The sequence below is a fragment of the Euleptes europaea genome, chromosome 7 (genome assembly GCF_029931775.1).
Source record: "Euleptes europaea isolate rEulEur1 chromosome 7, rEulEur1.hap1, whole genome shotgun sequence".
NCBI lineage: Eukaryota > Metazoa > Chordata > Lepidosauria > Squamata > Sphaerodactylidae > Euleptes > Euleptes europaea.
Genome location: NC_079318.1, coordinates 30,384,621 through 30,401,669, shown reverse-complemented (window position 1 = coordinate 30,401,669; position 17,049 = coordinate 30,384,621). Strand labels below are relative to the sequence as shown.

At 43.1% G+C, this 17,049-nt stretch overlaps 1 protein-coding gene across 1 annotated transcript in view; it reads right to left on the bottom strand.

The window, feature by feature from the left end:
* The window catches only part of DESI2 (desumoylating isopeptidase 2), a 31,109-nt gene extending 17,604 nt beyond the window's left edge, over positions 1-13,505 (bottom strand). Inside the window, exon 1 of the mRNA XM_056853689.1 lies at positions 13,465-13,505. Within this exon, the coding sequence (XP_056709667.1) occupies positions 13,465-13,503 (39 nt within the window). The 5' untranslated portion in view covers positions 13,504-13,505. The remainder of the gene's footprint in view (positions 1-13,464) is intronic.
* Positions 13,506-17,049: the final 3,544 nt, after the last annotated feature.

The window sequence follows — 17,049 nt, the reverse complement described above, 5'->3', positions numbered from 1 at the left end:
ATCAGATGCCCAAGAAACTCCACCAGACGGTAGCTTCTACAAAAGTGCTAGTTTATTCACAGTGCAGTTGTAAAAGCTCTATATACATTTCAGCAGAGCCCCTGGCTTAGTCAGTAAATTCACCCCAACACTGAGCCCTAGAGGCTGTGCTCTTATATGCATATCTCATGCATAGTTAATTGCCTGGCCACCTAGAGTATTACATCATACTATCGGTTCCATCTAGTTCTCTCCAGTCCACTCTGCTGGGGCAAGTCATTTCTACACCTTGCATCAGCTAGATTAAGTGGATCTATTCTTTCACTGACAGCTCCTTCTCAGCTGTCCTGTCAAAATAATACAGCATGCTTGTATATTCTTGACAGGGTGCCGGCCGCCGACCCAGGACAGTGGGACCCTCACTCGAGTATAAGCCGAGGGGGGCTATTTCAGCATAAAAAATGTGCTGAAAAACTCGGCTTATACTCGAGTATATACGGTAATTTAAAGTTTGTATCCGGTTGTTCATTTGCCCCTCTACCACCATTTCTGTGCAGCCCTGGACACTCAGGTTGTAATGTTTTCCATACACACAGCTGGTTGTTTTAAACACACACACACACACACACACACACACACATAATGTTTTTTTCTAACAGAAGGTAAAGAGGACCTACAAATATAAATACATCGTAAGAAGAACTCCTATAATACTTCACTCTTATTCTTTAGATGTGTATAATTTATAGTCTTTTCACATAATACATCTACTTTGCTTCCAACATTATAAACCACATGCCGCACAAAGTTACTAATCATCAACAGTGATTAGTAATACAATTGTGAACTGTTCTGAAAAAAATCCATGAAATTGGTCCTCCGGCTGAAAGAATCACCAACCTTACTGAAATCTTTATAACTCTTTCTGTAAAAGAGGATTAGTTTCCCCCCACAGGAACGGTAATTACAAGTAATTGCTTCAGTACCTAAAATCAAAAGCTTAGTCACATTGATGGCATGAACCAAACACCTCATGCCCCTGAAAACAAGCAAAGGGAAGGGAAGGTTGTAAATATCATGTAGCAAACAATTTCAAGCACGACTGTTTTAGAATTTCTACAGTATGTAATGAGGTAATGGCCTATTCGCCTTTGACAGTTCTGAATTCGAAATTGTTCTCGCTACTTGAACCTACGCATAAAAACAAACATATTATGACAGACCACTTAGATTTATCACCTGTTGTATTCATAGCACTTACCAAAAGTTTTAGATTCTTTGAAGCAGGGGTCCTCAACTTTTTTTTGGAATTCTGACAGTGATGGGTGTGACTCCAAAATGGCTGCTGCGGGAAGCAGAACCATAACCAAAATGGCTGTAGGACGCGGAGCCAAACACACAGAGGAAGCCCAAGGGCAAGGGAGAAGAGGGGTAAGAGAGAATAAAACAAACACTCTGGTGGCAGCTGCCACCAAAACATTATTTTAATCTGCATATTAAAATTGGATTTCCAGAGGCCAATCATTAGCCCTGCTGGGCAAGAACCCTACCTTCTAAAAACACTTAGTGGGCACCAAAAAAGGTGTTGGGTGCCATGGTGCCCGTTGAGGACCCCTGCTTTAAAGACTCTCAGCATTCACATTTAACCATCAACAAAAGCCTGCTGGGACACTTCTCTCAGAACTCTCTCAGCCCATGCAGAGGTAATCATGGCGAACCACCTCTGAACGTGTCTTGCCTTGAAAACCCTACAGGGTTGCCATTCGTCAGCTGTGACTTTATGGCACTTTCCACCACATGTAAGAATAGGAGAAGACAGGCCGCAACTCATAAAATGTAAGCCAAGACATCTGTCAATGCAAAAGAGCTATAAAACAAATCACTCTATATAGGCCAGTATCAAGGTATTTTTCACCCCAAGCAACAGCATGGCGTAGTGGCTAAGGTATTGGACTAGGATCTGGGAAACTCAGGTTCAAATCCCCACTCTGCCATGGAAACTTGCTGGGTGACCCTGGCAAGTATCTGCACGGGAGATCTAAGGAATACCAGGGGTGTGATGTGGAGGCAGGCAACGGCAAACCACCTCTGAATATCTCTTGCCTTGAAAACCCTATGGGGTAGTCATAAGTCACCTGTAACTTGACATTAAAAAAAGGCAGCAGAAGCAACAATGCACCCTACCCCTGATGGTTCTTGAACAGCACAACAGGGATTCATGGAAAATCATCTAATTTTCTGGGATATACAGCAAATTAGTATTTGACCCTGCGATGGAACTGGAGCCCAAGACTGCATGCCCAGCACGGTCAGCATATTGGTTAAGACTCAAAGTAGGGCAAGTTGCTGTCCTGCTTCCCGTGGGTTCTGTACAATATGCTTCCTATGCTTTTCATTATAAGAAATTTCATCTGTAATGTATAAATCTAATTAATACTTCCCAGAGTGGTCATTTCCCTAAACTAACACATCTGCTTTGGCCCTGGAACTAGAAATAAATTTGATTGGGTAGGGAGAGAGATGGCCCAGAGGAACAGTTGCAGGGGAGACTCAGCAAGCTTGAGAGGGCTCAAAATTACTCCCATGTTGGAGTTACCTAAGCAAATGTGTAGGCTTTTCAGCCTGTTATTTTTTTTAAGGTTTCAACAAAACGAGAAGATGAAGGAATCACCTGAAATTCAGACACTAAAGAGGTAATCAGCTAAAACTGTGCAAATAGCTGTTTGGTTTGTGGGTGATATTAATAATCTCCGTCTCTGCAACAAACAAGAATTTTTGTCTGCTGCTTAGGAGAATTTATTCGTGTCTCCCCACCCACGTACCCCATATATATGGCTTTTTGGTGGTCTTGGTATATCCTATTTAATAGCTTTATGGAAGTGCAAAACACTAATTGATGTTTTACCTGTCCGCTGTACGCAACACATGCTTTGGTAAGTTGTAGAAACGACATTCCTTTACCTTGAGACGGAGATAAAAAAAAATATAGGAAGGCTTACGTGGGAGACAGAAAGATATGACCCATGTTTTGCACGCGTTAGGGTTATGGGACAGGAGGCTGTATTAGGTGACCCCATCCAGGCCAGTCATGCTACAAGTTATAAACAAGCTAGTCAGACTTACGTCAGAACCCTGTTTGCCATGAAGGCGTACACCCACACTGTGCTTTCACAAGTCCCATTGCAACTGGTAGGAATACCTTGGCCCTGCCCTAAGTTAATTTATTAAGGAGGTATTGTTGATTCAGAACATGATAGCCAACGTTAGGGTTAAATGCTAGTTTGGTCTTTGGGGTTTTTCACTCCTCATGCAGGATCACAATAGACAAAAAATTAGGATTCTCTGCTCATATGCACATAAACTTGCTTACAGGATGCCAGCCTAAATCCAGCCACATAGTTACTCTGACAGAATGGCATTTCCATTAGAGGAAGAGGGGTGGTAATTTTTTCCAATTCCCTTTTCTCACTGCGGACCCGCACTTTGCCTCCTATGCTGTTCCTGAAGGACCACTGATACCCAGGAATGAGATATCAGGTGCTTAGAGGGTTACAGGAGGAGGGGAAACAAAAAACCCTTCTCTACAAATCCATGGATGGTTGGATACACTCCAGTACTTTACCTTAGTGATATGGTTCATATGGCCAATTTGGCCGTGAACAATGCCACACTGAGCTAAAAAATTAAAGAAAAAGAAAAGGAACTATCTAGACAACTATCTAGATACACTCCAGTATTAGTGGATAACTATGATGCTTATAAATAGGCACGGAGCTGGGGGAAGGAGCGCCCAGGGCAGAAGGGGGTGCCACAGGGGCAGAGAGAAATGCGCCAGGTGGGGCACGCGGCGGCCACTCCCGAAGAAAGGAAGTGAGGGAGCGTAGAGGAGCTGAGGGCGTGCTGGTGGGCAGCACGCAACAGCAGTGCCGCGCGGGTGGGCAGCTGTGCCCATGCAGCAGCAGCATTCCTTCTCCCCATGCCCACAGTGGCGCCCTCCCTCTCCTTGCACCCGGGGCAAGTGCCTTTGCCAGACCCCCCCACCCCAAGAAACAGCCCTGCTTATAGAGACATGAATGTCCAGGGTGGGCTGGGAGGACAGAAAACTTTACAGGGGAAAATCTTTTCCCCATGAAGACATTTTCAAAACAGAAAAATTAGTATGCACTGAGGAAAAAATCATATAAAATATTTTCTCTTTAGCAATGACTGAAATGTATTTTAAGAGAGTTTTATTTCCTCAAAGTACATTATAAAGATTTGTATGTAAGACAATATCCAGCAACAGACAATTATAATTCCTGGGTATTCTTATTTTCAAGGCTATGTTCACTGTTTAAATGTGACTAACATGCTACGTGTATGATATATTATCCAATAGTTCAATTTTTCACTATTATAAAGTTTAGTTCCATATCCAAATATGATGTTAGTCTTTGTGACTGCTTAAAAATGTTTCTGTCCAAATAATTCACTTCCTTTTATTTTCTACCGTCAACTTTTTTTTTCTTTCTGATTTCTCAGATCTACTCCCTCCGGTATCAGAGGCAGTGTACCTTTTTCTATTGGTTGCTGGGGAGCCCGGGAGGGAGGATGCTGCTGCAGTCATCCTGCTTGTGGTCTTCCTAGAGCAGGTGGTCAGCCACTGTGTGAACAGAAAGATGGACTGGATGGGCCTTAGGTCTGATCCAGCATGGATCTTTCTTATTGGGGAGAAAGGTGGGGTACAAATGAACTAACTAAATAAAATATCCTATGGTAACACGGCTAGTTATGCCTCAAATACTGAATTTCTCAAAATATAAAGCTGGAAGAGAATGAGAAAGTTTTTATTTCCTTGTCAACCACAGAAAGATGTAAAAAAGTTCAAGATTTGCACACAGATTTATCCAGTTTTCAATAAGCTCAAGCCTATAGTACCTACAATTAGTGTTATATTCAAGCCTATGTTTGAATGAAACAATCCTTGTAAACTTCTCATTATTGCCAGACTAATGAAAACACAACCCAATTTCACTCCTTTCAAAATCTTGAAGACTAGCTTAGGTTTTCATAGATGTGCTCATGCTGAAAACCTTGTTCTAAGAATAACCACCTTGAAAAGCAAATATGATTTTATGAAAGCAAAACAAAAACCACTGAGAGTAGTTTTCTGGACAGGTATTAGGATGCAATGCAATGTACTTTACCTAGAACTAGGCCCCACTGAAAAAACTGAGGCTTACTTCTGAGTAAACATGAAAGGATTCTGTCTTTAGGCATTTCTACCATTCACAATAATCAAGTTCTAAGCATACCTTATCCTCTAAACTCACTAGTAGTTATTGTAGACTGTGAGAATTAAGATTAGTCAATCAGAATGGCCACTTTGCAAGATTTAGTTGTCTATCCATATATTTGCACTATATAAAGTTCCCACTATGTTTACGTTGCAAATAAACATGACAAATAACCCTGGGGGAAGCAAATACTTTTAAATTCTGCTCAAAGGTTTCCAGGAAAGTAGGAAGACTGGCATAATTGAGTAATATCACAATGGGTAACATGAGGAGTCCATAATGAAAGCAAGCTTGTGTTTCTTGGTTCTGAGAGCTAATTCTTAAATTATTTGAATATACAATGCTGCAGTCATGTACTTTCTGTAAGGTGGAGGTAGCTATGGCTGTGTATTCTTCATACTAATATATCCTCGAGGTGGCTGAATTCTGGATGCATAGATAAGGATTCCCAGGGAAAATAGCCTGCTAGAGCAAAAAAAGAAAAATAATCTTTGTGGTACCTCAAATTCTTTAAAGATGCTGCAAGCATCCCCACCCCCAACTTACAGCAATATCAATTTGTCTTCAAGAATGAAATATGGGAATGGCTTTTGCAAGGTATTAATGTCACTGGTGTATCTGGGCAGCAATGACACCAAAGGAAATCATACAATTGCTAGGGAATATTTCAGGCACTCCCTTTGATAGAATAATTGTTCATGTCTTTATCCATCCTTCAAGCCTACTATAACAAGCAGGTACCCAGATGGAACGGTGGAATTCCCTGGAAGAAGCGGCAGTGCTTACTTGGCAACCAACTGCTGGGGTGGGCGTAAGTCTGCTGCTGTTGATTAGTGGGAGAAGCAACTCATTTGGTATCAACCTGACAATATTCGATGAATGCTGGGAGGGAAAGAAAGCAACGGAACAAGCCAATGAGAAGGAATGTTTAATTATTACATTTTACCATCCCGCCAAGCAGTTCTGATTTTCCTCATTTTACCACTGAAGGCAGAGAAGGGACTGACTCACCCAGGGAGCCCCATGGCTGACTGGGGATTTTAAAACCAGGTCTTCCTGGTTGTAGCCCAACAAACTTTCTTCTAAACTGAAAAACAAGTACTGTAAACCAGATACAATCTAGGGCCAAATTGTCATTATCCAGAGGCAAGAGACAGCTCAGGCCTGGTTTTAGCTAGAATTGCCAGAAAACTCCAAAAAGCAAGCCAGTAATGTGTGTGTGTCAAGTCGCAGCTGACTTATGGCGACCCCTTTTTGGGGTCTAAGAGACTAACAGAGGTGGTTTGCCAGTGCCTTCCTCTGCACAGCAACCCTGGTATTCCTTGGTGGTCTCCCATCCAAACACTAACCAGGGCTGACTTTGCTTAGCTTCTGAGATCAGGCTAGCCTGGGCAATCCAGGTCAGGGCAAGCCAGTAATAAGCGGGATTTTTTCCCCTTTCTCTGTATGTTGCAACCTAAGTCTGGGAGACACAGTTGCTCATTTACTGCCCAAGCCAATTAAAATTATAGGCATCGTTTCCAGGATCAGGCTGCAGCTATCTCACTGTCTAGTCACAGACAGACCACTGGAGTAAACTTTTTTTTTAACTCTTGCTATGATATTTTGCTGCTGAACTGTTCCCAATATACAGAACTTCAGAACCCGTTGTGTATCTTTTTTATTTGTTTATTTTATTTATTTGTACCTGCCTTTCCCAACAATGGGGACCAAAAGCAGCTTTACATCGTTCTCCTCTCCTCCATTTTATCCTTTCAACAACCCTGTGAGGTAGGCTACACCAGGGGCTATTAATAGTTCCTCCATTCAAAGATAGTGAGAACTGCTTCTGCTCAGGTGTTGTCAGTGGCTGTTCCTGTTCTATAAAAAGAGACCCAAGGATGTGAGGAAGGCCCAACCTTACAGAGATTTCAGAGGCTGCATAAAGCAAAGCCTATCCAGTGTGCCTTTGGAGCCTTGTGAGTGAAAGTCGGTTATTATGATGGGTAAGTGGTTTGCTGTTTTTGGTACTTGCATTACATCTTTGTGAAAGGAGATTTTAGCTGCTTTTAATGATGTAAGCCACTCTGAGTCCTGTTGATCGGATTTCCTTAAATCAACTCAAGCAATTTTTCTACTCGAAGGGGAATCAGTGTTCCTGAAGTTATCAAAATCCTGAATTCGAAAATATTCCCCCAACTTCTGTTTGGTGTTCCCTTATGGCTTGGAACTCTTAATCAAGAAGTGGAGAACATCCAAGCCATATTTCTTAGACAAATATTGGGGATACCTAAATGTGTTTCATATTTTACAATTTGTCTTGAAACCGGACAAAACTTGATTGCCACCAAAGCCTGGTTTCAAACAATAAGATATTGGCTCAAATTATATTTTCAAACTGAGCCATGTCCCCTTTTATATCTTTTGAAAAGTGAACTTCATTATTTCTCATGGGACATATTGATTAGATCTAGACTGTCAAATTGGAATTGATTTAGATAATCTTGCTCTGGCCAATGAAACTTACATTTTCAAAAGAATCAAGCAACGTCTCCTTGATGTAGAATTCCAGAATTTTAACCCAGCTCTGCCCCCCATCTGTTCTCCTGTGGCCCTAGGCCTTAATAATGGTGTAAAGAAAAGCAACCTTGCTCTTCTTCTGATCACCAAACTTTGGTTCAGGCTGCGGCCTTCTATGTCTTCAATGTCTTGATATCAGACTAGGAGCTGATGACCAGCTCTCTCTCACAAACCATTCCCGTGGGAAACCATTTCCATTTCCCATGGGAAGCCACTTCACTTTGGGGGGAAAGGTGTGGAGACCGGAGGCATTGCCACCTCCACTTCAAAGCACCTCCATTTCAAAGCCTTCCTATTGTAAATCAGCTATCTGTTCTCTTGGTGACAATCCTGTTAGAAGCCTGACATCTCAAAAGCTTGAAGGAGCCCAGATGTTTTGTATTGCTGCAGAGATGCAAATACATCTGTAACTTCAAAAGGCCTAGAGGTGTCATGCCAAATATCTTACAAGTTTATTGCGTCCCCAACATCTCATTGGGTGGAATGGCCATCACCCAATGAGATGGGAGAGATAAATATGAACTCTGTTCTAATCAAAATCATGAAGCTTGGGAGGGAGACATGCTGGTCATGTCTCCAAGCGATCATCATCTGGCAACCATGAAGGGCTGACACTCTGCGTGTTAGGACCAGAACTGGGTCTTGGTAACTATAAATCAACTAAAACCTTGCATTTGTTACTGCCTTGGAAACTTTGCCTATTTTGCCTGAAACTTAAAGAACTACTGTGAAGTTAGAGATTGCTAAGATTTCTTGTTTTTATGCTATCTGCCTCACAAACAATTTCCTTTCTGTAACGAGCACATTTTATTAAATAAACTTATAGACTTTATATTGAAGTCTGAGAAACCTTTTTTGGGGTCTCAGGGCTAAATCCAAGTGCCTGAGTGTGTGTGTGTGTGTGAGAAACCACCTACCCTAGTGTTTTGTGGCAATAAGCCTCCCCTGGCAGAAGCTCTACTCTGCAGGGACGGTTTTTGCTTGTTTTGACTTTTGGGAAACTGGCTGGGGAAGAGTAGCTCTCAGCTCATCCCTGGGAAAGCCAGCCTTTTGGAATTGAGAGCTGGTGGCGAAATACCTGTACTACGCTCAAAGGGGGAATCCTGGAGCACAGTAAGGAATTTGGGTTTCCTTAGGGAAACATTTAGTGACTTTGAACTACAGAGGAATCGGCCTGCTGGAGAGCAGACCGAGTCTCCTCAACAAGGTAGCAGAGTCTACCCGCATTGTGCTTTAGGGAGAGTCCTGAAGCCCAGTGGGGAGTTTGGCAACTTTTGACCCAAGGAGGAACCGGTTTGCTGGAGGGCAGGCCGGACCACCTTGACAAATGGATCAGGTAAAATGGCTAGGTATCTAGATAACCTAAAGATACCTTCTCAACGCTGCGCTTTTCTATTAGCTAGGGTTAACGCATTCCCATCTAGGATGCTCTTAGGCCGATACCTTCAGATCCCTAGACATGAACGCTTATGCACATGCGGTTTAAATTTGTTGAACACAATTGACCACATCCTTTTAGATTGTCCCTTCTATGTGACTCTGCAGGATAAACTGCTATTTACTTTGCTCCAGTACAAGAGATACAGGAGTAATGAAGTGAAATGCAAATTTCTCTTGCGTGATCATGATCCTAAAATTATGGCTACCGTGGCTGAATTTCTTACAGGAGTTCTTAAAGAACAAGAAAAGTTTTATTAACCCGACTTGTAATTTATATGTATTGCCCTTTGGAGGTATATTGTTGTTTTATCTCTGTTTTTTGGTGTGCCAATAAAAGTTAATGAAATGAAATGAGTCCTGTTGATCAGGATAAAAGAGAGATTACAAATATTTTCAATAAAAAATAAATAAATACACCCTTGGCAATCAGATTCACTGTACAACACAGACAGCAGTGGAAAAAAAGATTACATGGATATTATTTACAAGCACCCTAAGCATTCAGAAGCAATATGGAATTGGGAACTTTTAAAGTATGACTTTCAAAAACTAAGCAAATATCCTAAGCTTGTTGTCCTTTAGGTAAGGTAAAGGTCCCCTGTGCAAGCACCGGGTCATTCCTGACCCATGGGGTGACGTCACATCCGGATGTTTCCAAGGCAGACTTTGTATGCAGGGTGGTTTGCCAGTGCCTTCCCCAGTCATCTTCCCTTCACCCCCAGCAAGCTGGGTACTCATTTCACCGACCTCGGAAGGCTGAGTCAACCTTGAGCCGGCTACCTGAAACCAACTTCCGTCGGGATCGAACTCAGGTCGTGAGCAGAGCTTTTGACTGCAGTACTGCAGCTTAACACTCTGCGCCACGGGGCTCTTTGTGTGTGTAAAGTGCCTACAAGTCGCAGCCGACTTATGGCGACCCCTTTTGGGGGTTTTCATGGCAAGAGACTAACAGAGGTGGTTTGCCAGTGCCGTCCTCTGCATAGCAACCCCGGTATTCCGTGGTGGTCTCCCATCCAAATACTAACCAGGGCTGACCCTGCTTAGCTTCTGAGATCTGACGAGATCAGGCTAGCCTGGGCCATCCAGGTCAGGGCACGGGGCTCTTTACAGTAGTACAAAATAATCACCTCCATACTGCTTTTCAATTCCAGGAATTTTCTTTAATGAAATGCATGGCATGCAAGTTTTCCTATTTATATTTCAGCATATCCAGTTGCTAATTGTTACAGAACAGTTGTGTATATGTATGTGATGACCTGGGGGGGGGGGGATCAGAAAAAAATTGAGATTTTGTCCCCACTGACTTAAAAAAAAAATTCCAATGGAAAAACTGAATATTTGAGGGTACTCTGCAAAAACCTTCTATGAAATGCTTTTTAAGACAAAGTGCTATTCACTCAAAGAGTGCAGTATGAATATTTTTATATGAAACAATCTACAGCATGACATTTCCAGATGTGAATCCATGTTAGTCCGTAGCATGAAAATAAAGCAGGCATTCAGTGGCACCCTGGAGACTAAAAGAATTTATTCCTGCATAAGCTCTGACTCATAAGAGTTTATGCAGGAATAAATTCTGTTGATCTCCAGGGGCCAGTTGACTCCTGATTCATTTTCCTGTGTTTTGCACAGTCGTCTACAACATGTTTTCTAAGACAGGTTCATTGTTTAAATATGGCTAATTTTGAACATAATTAATATGTAATAACATGCATGATAACAACAATGGAAGAGTTCGGTGTTTTGAACATTGTAAAGTTTCACTGTATGTCCAAATACATTGGAAGAACTATTCTAACAATATGAGACTGCTTCTGTCTATTTTCCATTTTTATTATTTTCTCCCTCTTAAATGGCAAAAACATCTAAGATATGTGTACTAACAGCCCATTCCTGAAGAGGGAGGGAGCTCCTTAGGAGCTGGCATGAAATAAGGTGGCATCTACACTGGAGCAGGGGCAAACATGCCAGCCTGTCAGCAGCGCAGCAATGCTGGTATGGGGGGGTCGTTCCCGGGGGTGGAGCTGCCTCCCACAGCCCTTTCGCCCCAGGAATGCCCCCTTTTTTGGTGGCGCAGCCCCGCAGCGGGGCATTTCACCCTTCCTGTTTCACTTTTTTTTTTGGGTCTCCCCAGTGGCCACGAAGCCTCTGAGGAGGCGGCACAGCTCCACTGCTCCCACTTGCCACCGATCTACCCCCCCTTCAGGATTGTGCTCTAAGACAGAATAGCATGTAGCAGTTTGTAGCCCTCTCTCTTTAGTATTTGGCATATTCAGTTTTTGCAGAAAACTAACAGCGCAACTCTAAATAGTTACAACCTTCTAAGACTAAGTGTTCATGACTGCACTGAAAGGCATTTATAATTTGAAAGTCCATATGCATGATAGTTTATAACTTGTTGTCATTTAAAATTGTACTATGCATCATATGCTGTTAAAGCAGTAAATACGTTCAGGCTTGTTCAGAAAAAAGCTTTGCATACATTTCTATTTCTCCCAAACTTTCTGGTTTGTTCCATTACAAATATATATGTGTGTGTGTGTTTTCCCTACCCTTAAAGTTCAAAATTTCCAGAAATTTTACTTTTCAGCTGTGCACCACTAAAGAAAAAAAAAAAGTTAAGACATGGATGACGTGTTATTGCAAAACTTTAATCTAAAGAAATGATGACTCAAAACCTTCACCTAGTTGGTTTTTTCTCACAATACTACCAAGTATAAACTTGTTTCTATGATTTAGGCTTTAAATCCACCTGACTATACCAGAGAAACCATTTGAAAAAAAAATGTTTCCACTGGCTTTTTTAATCATTTTCCTCCTTTGCCTTCTTCTGAAAGGCAAAAAAGAGTATAACAGCACCATCCTAAGTAGACTTACACCCTTCTAAGTCCATCGAGGCTGAAAATTACACTATAAAGAGCTGATGCTCAAGACAGTTTACCAACTGAAAGCAGTTTGAGAGTTGCAGGTATGTTTACCATCCTATACTGATGACCAGACTCAACAATATCTTCCAGATTCTTACCTCAGTCCTCAGTGACATATAAAATACTTTAAAAGTTAATAGGTCTGGTAAGGTTGGACATTTGCTTGAACCCGGCAACCTCCAAAAGAAAACCGAAAGTTTCATACACCTGTTGCTGAACATTCGCACCCTTCATTCCACGGACACCCACTAGACGCACCGCTTTTAATCCCGATTTAAAATTGGGAGTCGATTTAGGTCATTTATGCATGGAAGGTTTTCCCTTGGATTTGCCGCTCTCTAGATGCACACTTTTCCCATCCGAATTCTCAACACTCTCCATGGGGGCTTATTTTTGAGTTTTGAGAATTTGGATAGGAAAAATGTGCATCTAGAGAACAGCAAATCCTCCTCAGTCGCGTTGAAGAGGTAAAAGAAGCACCACGTAATCTGTGGTAACACGCGCGAGAAAGGCGAGGTCGTGCTTGAAAAGCCATCTCGAAACTCCAGGGAAGTAATCGACCGCTGAGGCTGCCAAATAGAGGGGGGGGGAGGGTTGGCTGGAGGGGGCACCCCCCCCCCTCGGGGGCCTGGCTGAACTGCTTCTGTAGCCTGCCTCGCAGCCAACCGGAGGCAAGAGAGGCGGATGCTTGGGGCGGCAAATCGCCCTGAGTACACATGAAGGTGCCTTATACTGAATCAGACCCTTGATCCATCCAAGTCAGTGTTGTCTACTCAGACCGGAAGCTGCTCTCCAGGGTCCCAGGCAGGGGTCTTTTCCATCACCTATGCGCCTAGTCCCTTTAACTGGAGATGCTGGGGATTGAACCTGGGACCTTTTGCATGCCAAGCAGATGCTCTATCACTGAGCCACGGCCCCTCTCCATGGCCTCAGGCAGAGGTCTTTCCCATCACCCACTTGCCATGTCCCTTTAACTGGAGATGCTGGGGATCGAACCAGGGACCTCCTGCACGCCAAGCAGATGCTGTATGCCACTGAGCCACGGCCCCATCTCCCAACAGTTAACACAAATTGTCCCTTTACTTTCTGAAAAGGGTGGGGGGGGGAGGCGGTTACAAGTGAGGCATCACCTGCCGTTGTAGCCGTTAAAGCAGGCAGGGAGCTCGCTTTGTACGTGGGAGGCCGCCGGCAGCCAGGGGCCGGGGGCACGACGGGGGCTCTGCGCCAGGCCCCGCCCGAGGGAGAGGCCTCCCTCTCCCCTGCGCCTCTCGGGTCCCGCTTACCATGTCGTAGACGTTGAGAACCACCAGCTGGTTCGCCATCCTCCTCCGCGGCCGCTCCCCGCCGGGGCCCCTCTCAGGCCGCGGGCGGGACCCCCGGGGGGCGCCGCCTCCCTCGTCCTGCCTCTTGCCGAGGGGCGGGAGGCGGCGGCGGCTGCCGGCAGCATGGAGCCACCTCCGGAGGCAGGGGCCGGCGCTCGCGGCTGCCCTCGAGCGACGCGCGGCTCGCCCCTGCCGCCGTCTGGACCGAAGCCCGGCTCCTCGGGCGGGAAGAGCCGGCGCGGAGGAACAGGCGCCCGGACGCCCACGGGCTTCGGTCAAGGCATGACCCAAACACGCCCGTTCGAGCCTGTCCGCATCTGCAACGGGGAGGCGAGCGCCGAGACTACAGCCCCCAGCATGCACCACGGGAGGAACCCGTCTCCCGGCAGACTGCGCGATTAAACGCCAAGAAGGAATCCCTGGGCAGCGGTGGAAAAGTTCGAATGTTCTCTCTTCGGCTGCTTCCTGTAGGTTTTTAAATGCATAAGTGCTCTTGGCTTATTCTCACTGAAATGGAAAATTGGTGTCTGAGTAGAGCTCGGACTTCACATCATTGAATACTTGCCCATTAAAAAAAAAAAAATCCCTACCCTGGAAAGAACTTGGCCCTGTACACATGCTTCAGTGCTTAGTTTGTCAGAGTAACAAGTTGCCCATAATAATCTGACAGAGACAGCTGACAGGTAGCTGTCAGATCAGAGGCATCTAGGATGATGCAAGAGGCAGCAATAGCCTTGCAGGTTCTAGGGTGAACTGCAACTAACTGGTTTGAAGCAGTAAGGATGGTGTAATACTGTGGCCAGGTCTACAGGTGGCCTTATTGGTTTCAGGTGGAGTTCTGTATTTAAGCCTATGTAACTGTAACTTTGTGTTGGGAAGTTTGGTGGAGAGAAGTATACGTGACGGTTTGTCTTTTGTATCGGTGCACTGTAAATTAAACAACACTGTTTTCTATAAAGCAAGGAGTTCTGGTGGTGTGTCCTGGATAACTGCTAATCCGCCTGCTTCCACGTCATAGTTATGTAGTCCAGCACCTTTTCTCACACAGTGACCAGCCAGTTCCTCTGGAAGGCCAACAACAGCGAATAGAGGCCAAGGCCTTCCCTTTATGTTGTTTCCTGGTACCAATATTTGGACGTGTGTGTGTGTAAAGTGCGGTCAAGTCGCAGCCAACTTATGGCGACCCCTTTTGGGGTTTTCATGGCAAGAGACTAGCAGAGGTGGTTTGCCAGTGCCTTTCTCTGCACAAGTGCTGCAAGAGAACCAGCTAGTGATGTGAGAACATGAAGTGATTAATTGGGCTGAACGGTAAAGAAACTAAATGAAAGTATGGGGGGAGGAAGAACCCCTTCATATTGGGAGATGGGTACTAATGGCCTTAAAAATCAAAGGAAAAAAATAATTAGGGCAATTCAGCATAAGCGTGAAGACCGAAAACAACCGCCCAAGAATGATCTGGAAGGAATCTGGTTATACAGATAGATATACCAAGTCTATCCTATCCTGTCTTATCCTACTTTTGAAAATGTCACAACACCCACATTTTGTCAAGCTTCATGGTATAATGTAACACTATAATTTAGTATTGCAATTGTTTAAGAATTCTGTGTAGTGTTTCTTAACACTGTAAGATTTAATGCTTTCTTCCTTTTATCTTAGACACTGTACAGAATTTATAAAGATAACACTCAATTATCATAAAGTAACAGTAAAGTATATTTCATTTATATTTTATTTGTGAACATGCTGACAGCAAATCACCTGCTAGAATTGGAGAATTGGAGACTCGTTGGAAGTTACAGGAAAACTCTTGTTTTCTGAAATGATGAACATCCATGAACTTTTAAGTAGATTGGCATATAATGAATAATAAACTCTGTTACAAACAGTTTGAGTTACATAACACAATAGATTAAAAGTAATCAGTGGTCGATTTGATATTACATCACTTTATATCTAGCATATCTCCCTGCAGATTTAAACTCAAGGTTTTTACATAAAGGCAATGTAAAATCGAGTCAAACACCTAGAGGGAGCAAACAGAACAGAAAAAAAACCCCCAAAGCAACAGGAACACACAAGGGAGAAAAATTAGAACATGGAAAAACCCAGTATTGCAACTGTACTTCTAATTGCCCCTAAAACAGTGGAATCTCACACTTAACACTACTCGTATACAGCCATCAGGGGCAGAACAAAGGAAACAACAGAGCCAGCAAGAAATGTCTACTTATTATAAACATTTGCCCAACATTTAGCTTAAAATATATAATAGCAGTTAGAGGGGTCTCAGGGCTAATTATGCAGTGCCTCTAGAAACATTAGATTTGGATTGTGAGGTTTTCTTGGATAAGTTAAAATCTTTGAGTTACCCTTATATTTTAATATTAAAATTCCTTGAAAATTACAATGTTTTACAGTATATTTACAAGAGAGACAAGTTATTCTTCTTTCTTAAGTTCATCTGCTGAATCTGATGGACTAGGTTGAGTGATCAGCAGAGGATCAACAAAACTGAGCGTCCGAAATATTTTGACATATCTGAAGTAGCTGAAGACAAGGACTCCCAAAAACAGAATTACTATCGAGACAGAGAAACCAGCAACCTTAAGACCACTTGGGCTGGAAGAGAAGACATTATATTTTGTGGTTTTATGTTTTGTAACAGGTTTGTGTTATAACCTCTGGTGTACCCCCATCCCAAGTGTTGTTACTACAATAATGTGTTAATCACAGACAGAAAATTACTACCAAAAAACCATGCAGAGCAATCCTCTATGAGTTTACTCAGACAAAAGCCCTATGTAAGTATACATAAGCTTGTAGCCTTTATGTGGTTATGTAAAAATCAGCAACATCACTACCTAAGTGGTTCAAATTATGACTCTTTAGAGTTTTGTACAAATAGAATAGATTTCTTGTGTCATGAAGAAACACTGTTTCTTCACAATCTTCACTTCGAGAAAGTCCTCGGCAGTTTGAGTCAACTAGACAGAACGTGGGAGATCTGCAAGTAGGCTCTCCCACATTTCTGAAAAAATATTAACAGCCCCACATTCTGCACTGAACGCTTGGAAAGGGTCACTGGGGAAATTACTCTTTCCTTTTATGCCTTTTACCCAATTTACATTCCTTCTGGCAGGCTTTAATTTGGATGAAAACCACAAATTCAAAAGGAGGGACCTTTTTGGATGAAAACCACAAATTCAAAAGCTGGGACAAAATATACTGTAGGTGTACTCAAGATGAGGAGGCCTAGAAGAAGAAAAAAACTTGAAATGGTGTGCAGGAAAATCAGTCATCTTGTTGGATTTCCCCCCACTACTTCTCATGGAAAAACTAGGAGATTTTGAGAAAATGGAGCAAGTCTCATAAAAAGTTCTTTTAGAATAATAACATTATTCTCAAGGTGTTAAAATATTGACCTGTGCTTTGCTGCCTCTAAAGTCTTTCTAACTATGTATAATAATAATCAAAAGGGGGGGGTCTGCAAAGTGTTAAGGGGGAAATAAATCCCAATCATCAGTGGCCCATTTCCTTCCCTCT